The sequence below is a fragment of the Euleptes europaea genome, chromosome 2, assembly GCF_029931775.1.
Source record: "Euleptes europaea isolate rEulEur1 chromosome 2, rEulEur1.hap1, whole genome shotgun sequence".
In the NCBI taxonomy this organism is placed as follows: Eukaryota; Metazoa; Chordata; class Lepidosauria; order Squamata; family Sphaerodactylidae; genus Euleptes; species Euleptes europaea.
Genome location: NC_079313.1, coordinates 21,381,591 through 21,393,615, shown reverse-complemented (window position 1 = coordinate 21,393,615; position 12,025 = coordinate 21,381,591). Strand labels below are relative to the sequence as shown.

The 12,025-nt window shown below is 47.4% G+C and overlaps 2 protein-coding genes across 2 annotated transcripts in view; one reads left to right on the top strand and one right to left on the bottom strand.

Moving 5' to 3' along the window:
- Positions 1–12,025, top strand: part of CEP350 (centrosomal protein 350) — a 93,598-nt gene that overhangs the window by 42,841 nt on the left and 38,732 nt on the right. The window contains exons 15-18 of the mRNA XM_056845578.1: positions 1,517–1,706; positions 3,267–3,463; positions 9,832–9,995; positions 11,052–11,162. Coding sequence (XP_056701556.1) covers positions 1,517–1,706; positions 3,267–3,463; positions 9,832–9,995; positions 11,052–11,162 — 662 coding nt within the window. The remainder of the gene's footprint in view (positions 1–1,516; positions 1,707–3,266; positions 3,464–9,831; positions 9,996–11,051; positions 11,163–12,025) is intronic.
- The window catches only part of LOC130473929 (E3 ubiquitin-protein ligase RNF146-like), a 171,912-nt gene that overhangs the window by 152,325 nt on the left and 7,562 nt on the right, over positions 1–12,025 (bottom strand). The gene's annotated exons all lie outside the window — the stretch shown is intronic.

Genomic DNA, 12,025 nt, shown 5'->3' with positions numbered 1-12,025 from the left:
AGCTGAAAACATTTGCATCTCCTTCCAGGAAAGTGTGGGCTTAAAATACTAGCATGTTCTCAGTCTCTTTGCCCTTGTACAGCAACCTAGGAAACTGGGTAATATCTGAAGCTGTCTTTCTTGTGCAGTGGTTTCAAGAGGAGTCTTCACAGCATATTTTGTAAAAATTATGCACAATTTTAAGAGATTTGCTTAGTCTTCACAGTGGTAGTGACATGAAATCTCCAACTGAATATACAAACTCTCTCATACATAACTTTTAATGTACTATTATTAATTTTGTTATCTGGCACTTGAATATTTGGAAATCTCTATTAATCAGTACTGCCCAGGAGGCAAGCACCTGTCTTCTGTCCACCATATACCTGTGCCTTCAGGTGCATGCGCCCCGTTCCTCCAGCGATAATGGGGTTTCTGACAGCTGGCATCATCTGAGGGCTTCTGGCCTTTTTCATCTGCCTGCCATGTGGGACAGCTCCGTGACTGGTGGGGGGAGTTTAGTGAACCAGGCTTGGAGTTGGTATTTTTGTCGCTGCAGTTTCAAGGGCTTGACTGGGAAGGGCCCAGAGCACCCTGCCTATCCCCCAGGGGTCAGAGGATACTCTACTAAATGGTTGAACTATGAGACATAAAGGACCCAGACAGAGTGAATGAATTTATTAACCAAATATTGTAATAATTGATGAAAAAACAGTTATTCAACAGGACAGATTTAAACCTAGGTGTGCTACAAACACACTGGGTAAAACTTTCCTGGAAAGAAGCCAGCTGGAAAACAATAAAGTTCCCTAACCTGACTGTCTTAGTGAACTGCTGACTCTAGGCCAATGTCATCCTCCTTGGATGAGGGTATCATCTTCCGCTGGTGGCAGCCTCTGGGAGAGAACAACCTCCACCCCAGTGCAGGGTATTATATGCACTGTCTCAAGGCTCTGCCTCCTCAGCAGCTATTGGTCCCTAGTTTTCCCCTCCACTGTCCCTCGTCCAATCCTGAGGCTCTGAGTGTACCTTGGAAATGTATACCTGCAGGAAAATTTGCAGCAAGGCCTGAGGCCTGCATGTGAGGGAAAGGCTGTCTTGAGGCCTACAGACCTCAGCCTCTGACTTAGGCTTATGACCATGGTAAAGCAGTGTTATCATCATTCCTTTGTGTGCAGATAGGAGGCTGGAAGAGATTGACTCATCTGAGGCCACCGGGTGAGTTTGTGACAGATTTGAACTGGGAACGTCTGGATCACCACGGCACTTTCTCATAACCATTACATTATGCTAGCTCCCAGAACTCTGGTTCATCTTGCTGTGTTTGGCAGCAGCTCTCCAGGCCCTCAGCAGAGAAACTCCATGTTGACATATGTAGTTGAGAGGCTAGGTCAGCTCTGTCTCTGGTATGCATCCTCCATTATTCTTTTGGTCAACTCCAGCAAATGTTCCCCTATTTTCCTGGACATACCCATGACCAATGTGTTCATTTAATATTTTTTATTGTTTAAAACCCTTTGCCAAAACATGTTTTCAGGGCTGGAATCTTTTACTGGGGCTTCTCATATATCTTTGCAAGAAGAAAACAACACTTCTGCAGAATCGGACCACAGACTGTCACAGACAAAGACTTCAGTGCCTATCAATGGAGCATCTCGTAGAGAACAAGTGCAGAATCCAGACTCTGACAACACATTAGAAGAACTATCTGGTCACTCCTTGATGAGGTTAGTTGCATATTGCCACCAAATTGTGGCTTCAGACTGTAGTATTCTATTAATCTTTTTATTGCTCTGGATATGAAGTGCTATGTTGGTAAATAATACTAATGATTCTTGACGCTTACTTAGTTCTTATGTGCCTGTGGGTTTGTCAGACCTTTTTGAGTGTATAGCAGAACAGGTGGGTTGTTCACGGGCCAAGGGGTACAAACTGATGTCAACAAAATCGAAGTTGAACAGTCATAGCAACATTATTGATTTGCATGCTGTGCTGAAAGGAATCATTACCAGGAATCTGGCTGCTTTGGAATTTCAAAAGTCAGCAGTGCTTGTAGGGAATCCTTGGGCCAAGGGCAAGTCTAGTATTGTCACAGAGTGTTGTAACTCATTAGAGAGGTAATAACCACTCTCAACTGTTGACTGATGTACCTATAGGATACATCACCTGCAAAGATAAACTACTTAACATGAGCATGCAACAAACCAAGGTGCCAACTTTGTTCTCATATAGATCCTAGCAACACCATCACTGGGCCCAGCAATGTCAGTCATACTATCTCAGGTTCATACTCCTGTTCATCTTCTAACGTGATTTATTCCATCACATGCCAGCAATGCCCTTCCACCCTCTACATTGGACAAACAGGCCAGTCCCTGCGACAAAGACTGAATGGGCATAAGTCTGACATCAAAAACCACAATATTTAGAAAGCAGTGGGAGAACATTTTAACCTTCCAGGACATTCAGTTGCTGATTGAAGAGTAGCAGTTCTCTTACAAAAGGAGATTAGAAAGAGAGACTGCTGAATTACAACTAATAATGAAGTTCAAGACTATGCATTCTCTGGGACTTAATAGAGATCTAGGATTCCTGTCTCATTACCAATGCTGATTTCTCCACGCCTACTACCCCTCTGCATATCACACCTAATCCAATCATGCCTGCTAATGTCATTTACTTGCTTTTGACATTTACATTGCCATTGTGTGTCTAATTCACTGGTCTCTACTTAAGGATAGATGGAATCACATTCTAGCTGTATCTGAAGAAGTGAGCTGTGGCTCACAAAAGCTCATACCCTGCCAGAAATTTTGTTAGTCTTTAAGATGCTACTGGGCTCCTGCTCTTTTCTACTGTATAGGATACATGTATTTGCAACTCTTGTTTGCCTCATTCATTTTAAAAAAATGTGTACCTAAACCATAACATGTGAAAAGACCCATAAAGGTACATTCAGTCATAACTACCTGTTGAATGTACCTGTGTGAACCACACACATTTCAAAGATTACATTTTTTATGTGCATCTAAAATATTTTAGTTAAAATGTAATTTGTGAAGTGGCTCTTTGATGACAACGATTTCCAAATTGTTGTAGAGCATGTTTTATATGAAGCCTGCTCAAATATCTCTAACACTTTGCTCTTTATACTGATGGTAATGCATGGTGCTCTATATAAATGGTTCTTGGCTTCTGCTGAGTGAATGCCCTGTTTGTCTAGCTAAATGATTGGACTTAGGGGGGACTCAAACCAGAAGAAAATGAAGTCTTTATTCTTCTGTTAGTCTCCCAGATAAGTTAAGATCTCCAAGGACAGCAAGCTCTGCAAGCTCTCCTCAATCTCCAGGTGGACCGAAACCACTGGATTCTGCCCCAGAAAAGACTAGATCCTCTTCATGCCCTCCAGCATCTATCATTCCAGGATCCAAGCCAAATCTTGCCTTTTCTGGAACCAGCAGGACTGGAGCAGGTGTTGTGAATGGTGAGCTGACAAAAAACAAACAGACTGTACAGTACATGATGATCTTGGTGTGTATGACAGCTTGATTTGAGCACATGATTATATAGTGCTTACCTGGGGAAAACTCTGTGGTTCAGTTGTGGTATCTGCTTTGCATGCAGAACATCCCAGGTTCAGTCCCTTGTCTTTCTAGTTAAATGATCTCATGTGGCAAGGGTTTGGAAAGAACTTTAGTTCATCTGAATGGCTTCTAATCAGTCCCACATTGGGGACTGCGCAGGCGCAGGCCACCCACGAATAAGAATTGTTAGCTTCCAGCAAATTCCAAAAGAGTGCTCCCCCTCCCCTCGGGGCATGCAATCTCCCCGCCCCTCAGTCACATGACCCAAGGAGGAGGGAGCACTCTTCCCTCCAGTTCTCTTTCTGCCGCCATGGAGAGAGAACGTGCTTAGCTTCGTTCGTAGCAATGGAGTCTAAGAAAGTTCCACCGTTTAAGAAATGCTCTTCTTGTGGGGCGAAGGTGGCAAAGTCCGATCCTCACAAGGAATGCCTCCTTTGCCTGGGAGAAGGCCACGTTTCCTCTTCCTGCAAGAGCTGTGGCAAACTCACGGCCAAAGCTCTCAGGGAACGTTCTACCCGCCTTATCTCCCACCTTTACAAGGAGTCCCTTCGTCCGCAAGGGGACTCGCCTGACCGTCCATCTGGTAATGTTAAGTCTTCTGAAGGGGCCTAGTTGGTGAGTCCGTTGGGGTTCCCTCCTCGAGGAAGCCATCCTCAGTCGTTCTTCGCTTGGCGAAGTTTATAGCCCCAGGCTCCCAAGATGGCCGCGGCTCGTCAAAGTGTGTTTCCTGCTCCAGGTCCCCCAGACGCCGTCCGCCTTCCAGACCGCCAAAGTCTCCATTGGAGTCGTCAAAGAGTAATCGACGCCGTTCCCCCTCAAAATCGCCGAGGTCTTCTCGACGCCGATTGTCATCGACGCCGTCGCGGCTCCAACCTCAGGTTGAGACGGCTCCGCGCTCCCTTGATGGGTCTGCGCTACCGACTATTACTGTGGAGGACTCTCCTCCCCATCCCCTGGCAACCCCCTCGGCTCCAGATCCGAGCAGGGCCCAGGAGGTCTCAGCAGAGTTCAAGGAACATCTCCTTCACCTCTACAAGGATGTGCTGCAAGTATCCTTGGACGAAGGAATCGCCTCGGGGCCTCAGCAGCCCCAAGATGGCGCCGTTCAGATGCGCTCTGAAGGGGATACTCGGGAACCGCCGAGTCGTTCTCACGGACAAAGTCGTTCTCCACGCCAGAGTCGTTCTATTCGTCGGAGCTGTTCCAGCCACCGGAGTCGTTCCGCCCGTCGGAGTTGTTCCGCCCGTCGGAGTCGTTCGGGCCATCGGAGTCGTTCGAGCCGTCGGAGTCGTTCTGGTCATTGGAGTCGCTCCGGTCGTCGGAGTCATCACGACTGTCGGAGTCGTTCCGGTCGTCGGAGTCATCACGACCGTCGGAGCTTGTCTGGCCGCCGGAGTCATTCCGGCCGCCGGAGTCGTTCCGGCCGTCGGAGTCGTCCGAGCCCTCGGAGTTGCTCTGGCCGGCGGAGTCTTGACGTCCAAAGCCACCCGGCCAACAAAACCTCCTCTGCCCGTAGGAGCCGTTCAGGTCTCCGGAGCCATTCTGGTCAGCGGAGTCGTTTGAACCAACGGAGTCGGTCGCACCGAAGTGATCGGCGCGCTCACCGGAGCCGACAGCATCGCCACCGGTACACCACGCCTTCGCTTGATTCGAGGTCGCCAGTTGTTCGTCACGGTCGTTGCTATTCCCGACCCCGTTCTCCTTTGAGAGGTCCTTTATCCAGGTCCCCTGTTTCTTTGGGAGATGACTATAACTCCGACTACGACCCTGATTATGATCCCTCCCTCTCACCTGAATTCGATGGGGACGATGAAACCCGCACATCTCTTCCTTCACCGGAGGACACTGTCGGGGACTCTAAACCGTTATCCCCTGCTGGAGACGTCCGTCTCTATGCGGAGCAGTTGATCCGCATGGCGAAGGCTCTCAAAATAGAGGTCAAACCAGAGGATTCTGGTCCTATTGACGACGTCATGGATATTCTGCATAATCCTGATGTGGGCCCCGCAGTATTTCCAATCCTGAAGAGTCTCCTAGAGATTCTCCATGCTAATTGGCCTAAGCCAGCCTCAGTCCCTTCTTTTACTAAACGAATAGAAAATTTGTACAAAATATGCAAGGAAGGTGGGGAATTCCTTTACCAACATCCCCCCCCCCCAACTCAATCATAGTGGAAGCCCTACCCGGGAAGTTCAGGTCTGGGTCGCACACCTCCCCAAGAGACCCAGAGGGCCGTAAGTTAGACATGTTGGCCAGGAAAGTTTACTCTTCCACTGCGGTTAGTGTCCGCATCTCAAATTTCATGGCCATGATGGCCAGATATCAATATTCCCTTTGGGACCGCATATCCCCCCAGATTGCCCTCGTCCCTGATGACCAGCGCCTTTCGGTCCTTGCAGTTCGATCAGAGGGGATGTCTCTGGCGAGGCAGCAGCTGGCGGCTGCCCAGCACGTGACACTCGTCTAGCAAGGCCATAGGTTCTGCGATAGTTATCCGGAGGCATGCTTGGTTGCGTCAATCTGCGCTTCCTCATGACACCAAGGCTTGTATAGAGGACCTTCCCTTCGAAGGGACGACTCTATTTAGCGACCAAACAGACACCTTTTTAGATCGTCTTAAGAAAAATAAGATGAACGCTAAATCCCTTGGAATCACTCGTCAACCCTCTGATGCTAAGAGGCGCTACTTTGGTCGCCCAGCTACCCAAACCACTCGCCCTTATAGGTTCCAGGCCCCTCCTCATCAGCCCCCCTTCTGCCCGTCCTTTCCTCGCCCACAACAGGACAGGAAGTTCCTGAACAAAAACAGGTCTCGTAGGGGCCAGAGGGGATCTCCGGGTTCTTTTCCCAGGGCAAAGCAAGCATGACTAGACGTGTCTGTTAATTTTCATGACCGGTTGTCACTGTTTTTCTCTGAGTGGTCATTTATCACTACTGATGTTTGGGTTCTTAAAATAATAAAATATGGTTATTTCATTGAATTTGACACTCTTCCTCCTTTTAGACCTGTTGGACATTCTGTTTCTCATAACTCTGATCTCCTCCTTGCGGAGGTCCACACCCTGCTGTCTAAGGGAGCTATATCTGAGGTGTCACCTTTAGATCTGAATCATGGGTTCTACTCCCACTTTTTCCTAGTGGATAAGAAAGGTGGAGGGAAACGCCCTATCCTGGATCTGCAATACCTTAATATCTTTGTCAAGACCAGGAAATTCCGTATGCTTACCCTCTCTGAGGTGCTTCCTTTCCTCGATGCCCACATGTGGTTTGTAGTGCTGGACCTCCGTGACGCCTACTTCCATATAGCGATTCATGAACAGTGTCGCCAGTATTTATGTTTTTGGTGCAATGGCAAGTGCTACCAATATAATGTATTGCCGTTCGGCCTCTCAACCGCCCCTAGGACCTTCACTATGTGCCTTGCTGTCGTAGTAGCTCATCTCGCCCTCAAGGGGTGTGTTATATTCCCCTACCTTGATGACTGGCTGGTGGTGGCCCATTCACAATCAGAACTGTCCACACAGGTGGACTTGATCCTTTCAACGCTTCATAATTTGGGCCTTTTGATTAATTTTGAAAAGTCTCAATTGACTCCCGCACGGGCCCAAACATTTATTGGGGCGTATCTGGATGCCCACTCGGCCGGGCCTTCCTACCGTTGCCGAGGGCCTATGCCATCAGAAAGCTGGTGAATAGATTTGTTCACAAAAGGTTCCAGACAGCGCATCAAATATAAAAGTTATTGGGCCTTATGGCCTCCACCACAGTGGTGGTGGAGTTTGCACGACTTAGAATGCGTCCACTCCAAAACTGGTTTCTTAGAGCCTTCAGGATTAACGTGGACTCCCAATATAAGCGATTGTCCATCCCCAGATATGTGTTATCTTCTCTGCAGTGGAGGACTCTTGATGTTAATGTTCTAAAGGGGGTACCCTTTCTCAGACAATCTCCTGACAGATTTTTGTTTACTGATGCTTCCCTGGTGGGTTGGGGCCCCCACTGTGATCACCTTACCGCACAAGGGAGGTGGTCTCTCTCAGAGTCTCGACTGCATATTAATTTACTCGAGCTGCGTGCCATCCGTCTTGCTCTGTCTTCGTTTGCAGGGTACCTGAAGGGACGGCACGTTCAAATCGCCACAGACAGCTCCACCGTCCTGTATTACCTAAACAAACAGGCGACACACGGTCCGTTTCGCTCTCCAGGGAGGCCAGCGACATTTGGGAGTGGGCCATCCATCACACCGCCTCTCTCCTAGCGATCCATATTGCGGGCAAGAGCAATACATTAGCCGATGCTCTGAGTCGCCTTCCAAACCAGTCGCACGAGATTGCACTGAACAACGAGTGCCTAAACCATATTTTCCAGCAATGGGGCTGTCCTCAAGTAGACCTGTTCACCACGCAGCACAATGCAGTGTGCCCCACGTTTTACTCGAAGGCGGGGGTCAGTCCAGGCTCAATGGGGGATGCCTTTCAAATACCCTGGAAGGGAACCCTCTTTTATCTCTTTCAACCATTCCCTCTACTTCAGAAGGTCATCGCCAAGATGATCCAGGACAACACGGATGCCATACTTGTCACTCCTTTTTGGCCCAGGAGGTCGTGGTTCGCAGTGCTCAGGTCACTTGCATGGGGACACTACCTCATTCTCCCAAAAGACCCCTCCCACTCACCTCCCAACCTCCAGCTGGCTGCCTGGAGGGTTCTACCTCAGGCCTATGATCCGATAGGGTAGCCAAAGTACTCCTCCACTCACTTAAAGCCTCCACGTGTCTTTCCTACGACACTGAGTGGAAACGTTTTTCTGACTGGACTGCGGGCAAGGGCATCTCACCTGTTTCTTGCCCTTTGCCTAGTGTTTTTGAATATTTACTGTTCCTTAAAGATGAAGGCTTATCTAATTCATCTATCAAAGTTTATTTGGCCGCAATATTGGCTTTTCACCCAGAGATTGACTCCTTTTCAGTTTTCTCTCACCCTCTTTCCAAAAAGTTTTTAAGGGGCCTAAACAATCTGTATCCACCCACTGCCCCGCCAGTTCCCCAGTGGAGCCTGTCTCTAGTGCTTACCCGCCTGATGAATCTCCCCTTTGAGCCCTTGGCCACCTGTAATTTGGCCCTGCTTTAGTTTAAAACAGCCTTTTTGGTTGCAATCACCTCGGCAAGGAGGGTGAGTGATTTGTCGGCCCAATCCCGTTCCCCTCCATACACTACCTTCCACTCTAATAGAGTAGTTCTCAGAACAAAGATTTCCTTCTTACCCAAAGTAGTCTCTGCCTTCCACCTATCACAGGACATTGTCCTCCCTGTTTTTTTCCCTAACCCATCTTCGGATGCTGATAAGGCCCTACATTCCCTCGATGTCAGGAGGGCACTCCTTTTCTACATTAACCGAACCCAGTCTTTTAAGGGCGTGGATAACCTCTTTGTCTGCTTCGGGGGAAAACATAGAGGACAGCGGGCATCTCCCCAGACCATTTCAAGATGGATTACATCTACTATCAAGTTGCCCTACGACCTTGCCCACCAGGAATGTCCTCCCATGATCAAGGCTCATTCTACCAGAGCGTATGCGGCCTCCATCGCCTTCTTCTCAAGAGTTGATATCCGGGACATCTGTAAAGCTGCCACCTGGTCCACTCCGTCCACGTTCATGAAACACTACGCTGTGGATGTGGATTCAGCAAGAGATGCAGCAGTGGGACGTGCAGTGTTGCAGTCCTTATTCCGGTGATTGTCCCACACCCTCCATCCTGGTAAGCGAGCTCGCTATTCTCCCAATGTGGGACTGCATAGAAGCCATTCAGATGAAAAACAGAGTTTCACTTACCTGTAACTGTTGTTCATCTGATGGATCTTCTATGCAGTAACACATTCCCTCCCTCCTTCCCCGCTGTGGGACCGTTCCACTAGTACGAGTGGATGGTTCCTTGGCGGCAGGTTGGAGAACTGGAGGGAAGAGTGCTCCCTCCTCCTTGGGTCATGTGACCGAGGGGCGGGGAGATTGCATGCCCCACTCTTTTGGAATTTGCTAAAAGCTAACAATTCTTATCCGTGGCTGGCCTGCGCCTGCGCTGTCCCCAATGTGTTACTGCATAGAAGATCCATCAGATGAACAACAGTTACAGGTAAGTGAAACTCTGTTTTTGTCTGAGATCCTAGAAAACCAGTGCTTGTCGGAGTAGACATTACAGAGCTAGATGACCCAATATTCCGACGTGGTTTATAAGGCAGCTTCAGATGTTAATATCATTTGTTTTCTTACAGGCGCCATGCGTTTCTCCCCTGCTGGTCTCCAGCAGCGTATGTCAGCAGAGCTAAATTACTTGTGTACCATTGAAGAGTCTGTGCGGCACCTGTCAGATATGGAAAGGGTACGGGGCATTTCACTCGCACAACAGGAAAGTGTCTCACTGGCTCAAATACTAAAGGTAACTGATGAAGTTCTTATTGTGGCTTTAATTGATCCTTGAGTTCTGTAAGTGTCTTGGCCACACATTGGAATAGTTGCTGCTGGGTTGAGAAAATTTTATTTGAATGCCAATGAAAGAATATTTGTGTATTCCCATTCAGTCCACAAAACTGTCAGATTGACTTCCCATATAAATGCTTTAAATAAATAAAATAATATACTAAAGTTTTTCTGTTGGTTGATTTAAATTGTGTCAGTCCACTTGTTGTGGTTGACAAGGAGATGACTCTGTACTAACTGGTGAGCTGCTGCCTTTGTTCTGGCAGGGGATAATTTTGAGATCTACTGTTCCTTTAAAAAAATCAATTAATGATTTCTTCAGAAGTACCCATCAAGATAATCAACTGGGGTAAAGAAGACTTAGTGGGACACAATTCCTGGGCTCTCCTCCACCTTGGGTGTCCTAAAAGGTAAAGGTCCCCTGTGCAAGCACCGGGTCATTCCTGACCCATGGGGTGGTGTCACATCCTGATGTTTCTTAGTCAGACTTTGTTTTACGGGGTGGTTTGCCAGTGCCTTACCCAGTCGTCTTCCCTTTACCCCCAGCAAGCTGGGTCCTCATTCTACCGACCTTGGAAGGATGGAAGGCTGAGTCAACCTTGAGCCGGCTACCTGAAACCAACTTCCGTTGGGATAGAACTTAGGTCATGAGCAGATCTTTTGACTGCAGTACTGCAGCTTACCACTCTGCGCCACGGGGCTCCTGGGTGTCGTAGGAGAGGGGCAATTAACATGATTAGTTTTTGTGTGATGTTTGAGTGATGTGAGAACGGGGGGGGGGGGGGGGCAGAGGGAATCTCTGCCATAGGGCCCCACGTTTTTTCTTGGCAGCCCTGATACCATTGTGACTAGTTTAATTGTATAACACCGCAGATATTTCTGTACAATCGGAGTAGAAATTTTGAAGCTGGTACAATATAAACGTTAAAAGGTGCTGAAGCAGGAGACATACTTGAGCATCTTTAACAGCGAATCAAGACTCGATGGCTGAAGTGTTAATTTCTTTGCTGTGTAGGCCCAGCAGCAACGACATGAGCGGGACTTGGCTCTTCTGAAACTCAAAGCAGAGCAAGAAGCTTTGGAAAGCGAGAGGCAATTGGAAGAGGCACGGCAGAAAGCAGCTCAGGTAATACAACCTTTCAAACAGTGTGAAGAGTATGCAGGTAGAGCTCGAATATTGTTGGAAAAAACATCATAGAGTGGATTTCCTGTATGGGGCCTTTGATGTTAACAGAATTGGAAAACTGTGGCAGGTTCTTTGGGGGGGGGAAAGGTTCTGTTGAAATGACTGCAAGACCTTGGTACTTGGAAGGGGTCTTCCCAGTGTTCCAAACAACACTGGGAAGGACTGACCCAAATGTAGCCTTAAGAAGCTATATCTCATCATTAATCTCCTAGCAAGAGGTGCCCTCAGCGATGTTTTTGGTTTGTTTTCAGGTATAGTATAAAAGTAAAAATATTACTAGAGAATCCTGGCTTCCATTCAATCTTTTTATTAAAATATAACTATTTATATCTTTAATGTAAAAGAATGTAATACCACCCATTGGTTTGACATAGATAATTAAAGAAGAGTAGTTAGTTAAGCCCATTCAAACATCATGACCCGCTTGCTTTGGCAAAAGCATGGAGCCCCTCCTAAGAAGCTCATGATCAATACAGACTCCCATTATTAATACATACTTTCAAAATAATTTTCCAATAATAGCTTGTTGTCCCATCTTGTACACACACACATTCTTGCGGCTTTTAATCATAACCTAGAATGATTACAATTTTTCTCATACTACTGTCAGACGCCAACCAATACTCCCCATCTTTGAACTATATCTTCACCCATATATAGCTGGACATTCCTGCCATTCTCAGATGCTTATTGCACATATCAACTGATATTAGTTATACTATTTCTGATCTATTATAGGCCATATTAGTCTGTTACTCCTTTGTTCTTCACCCTCCTCTAGGCTGTTCTGGATCTCTGGCTCC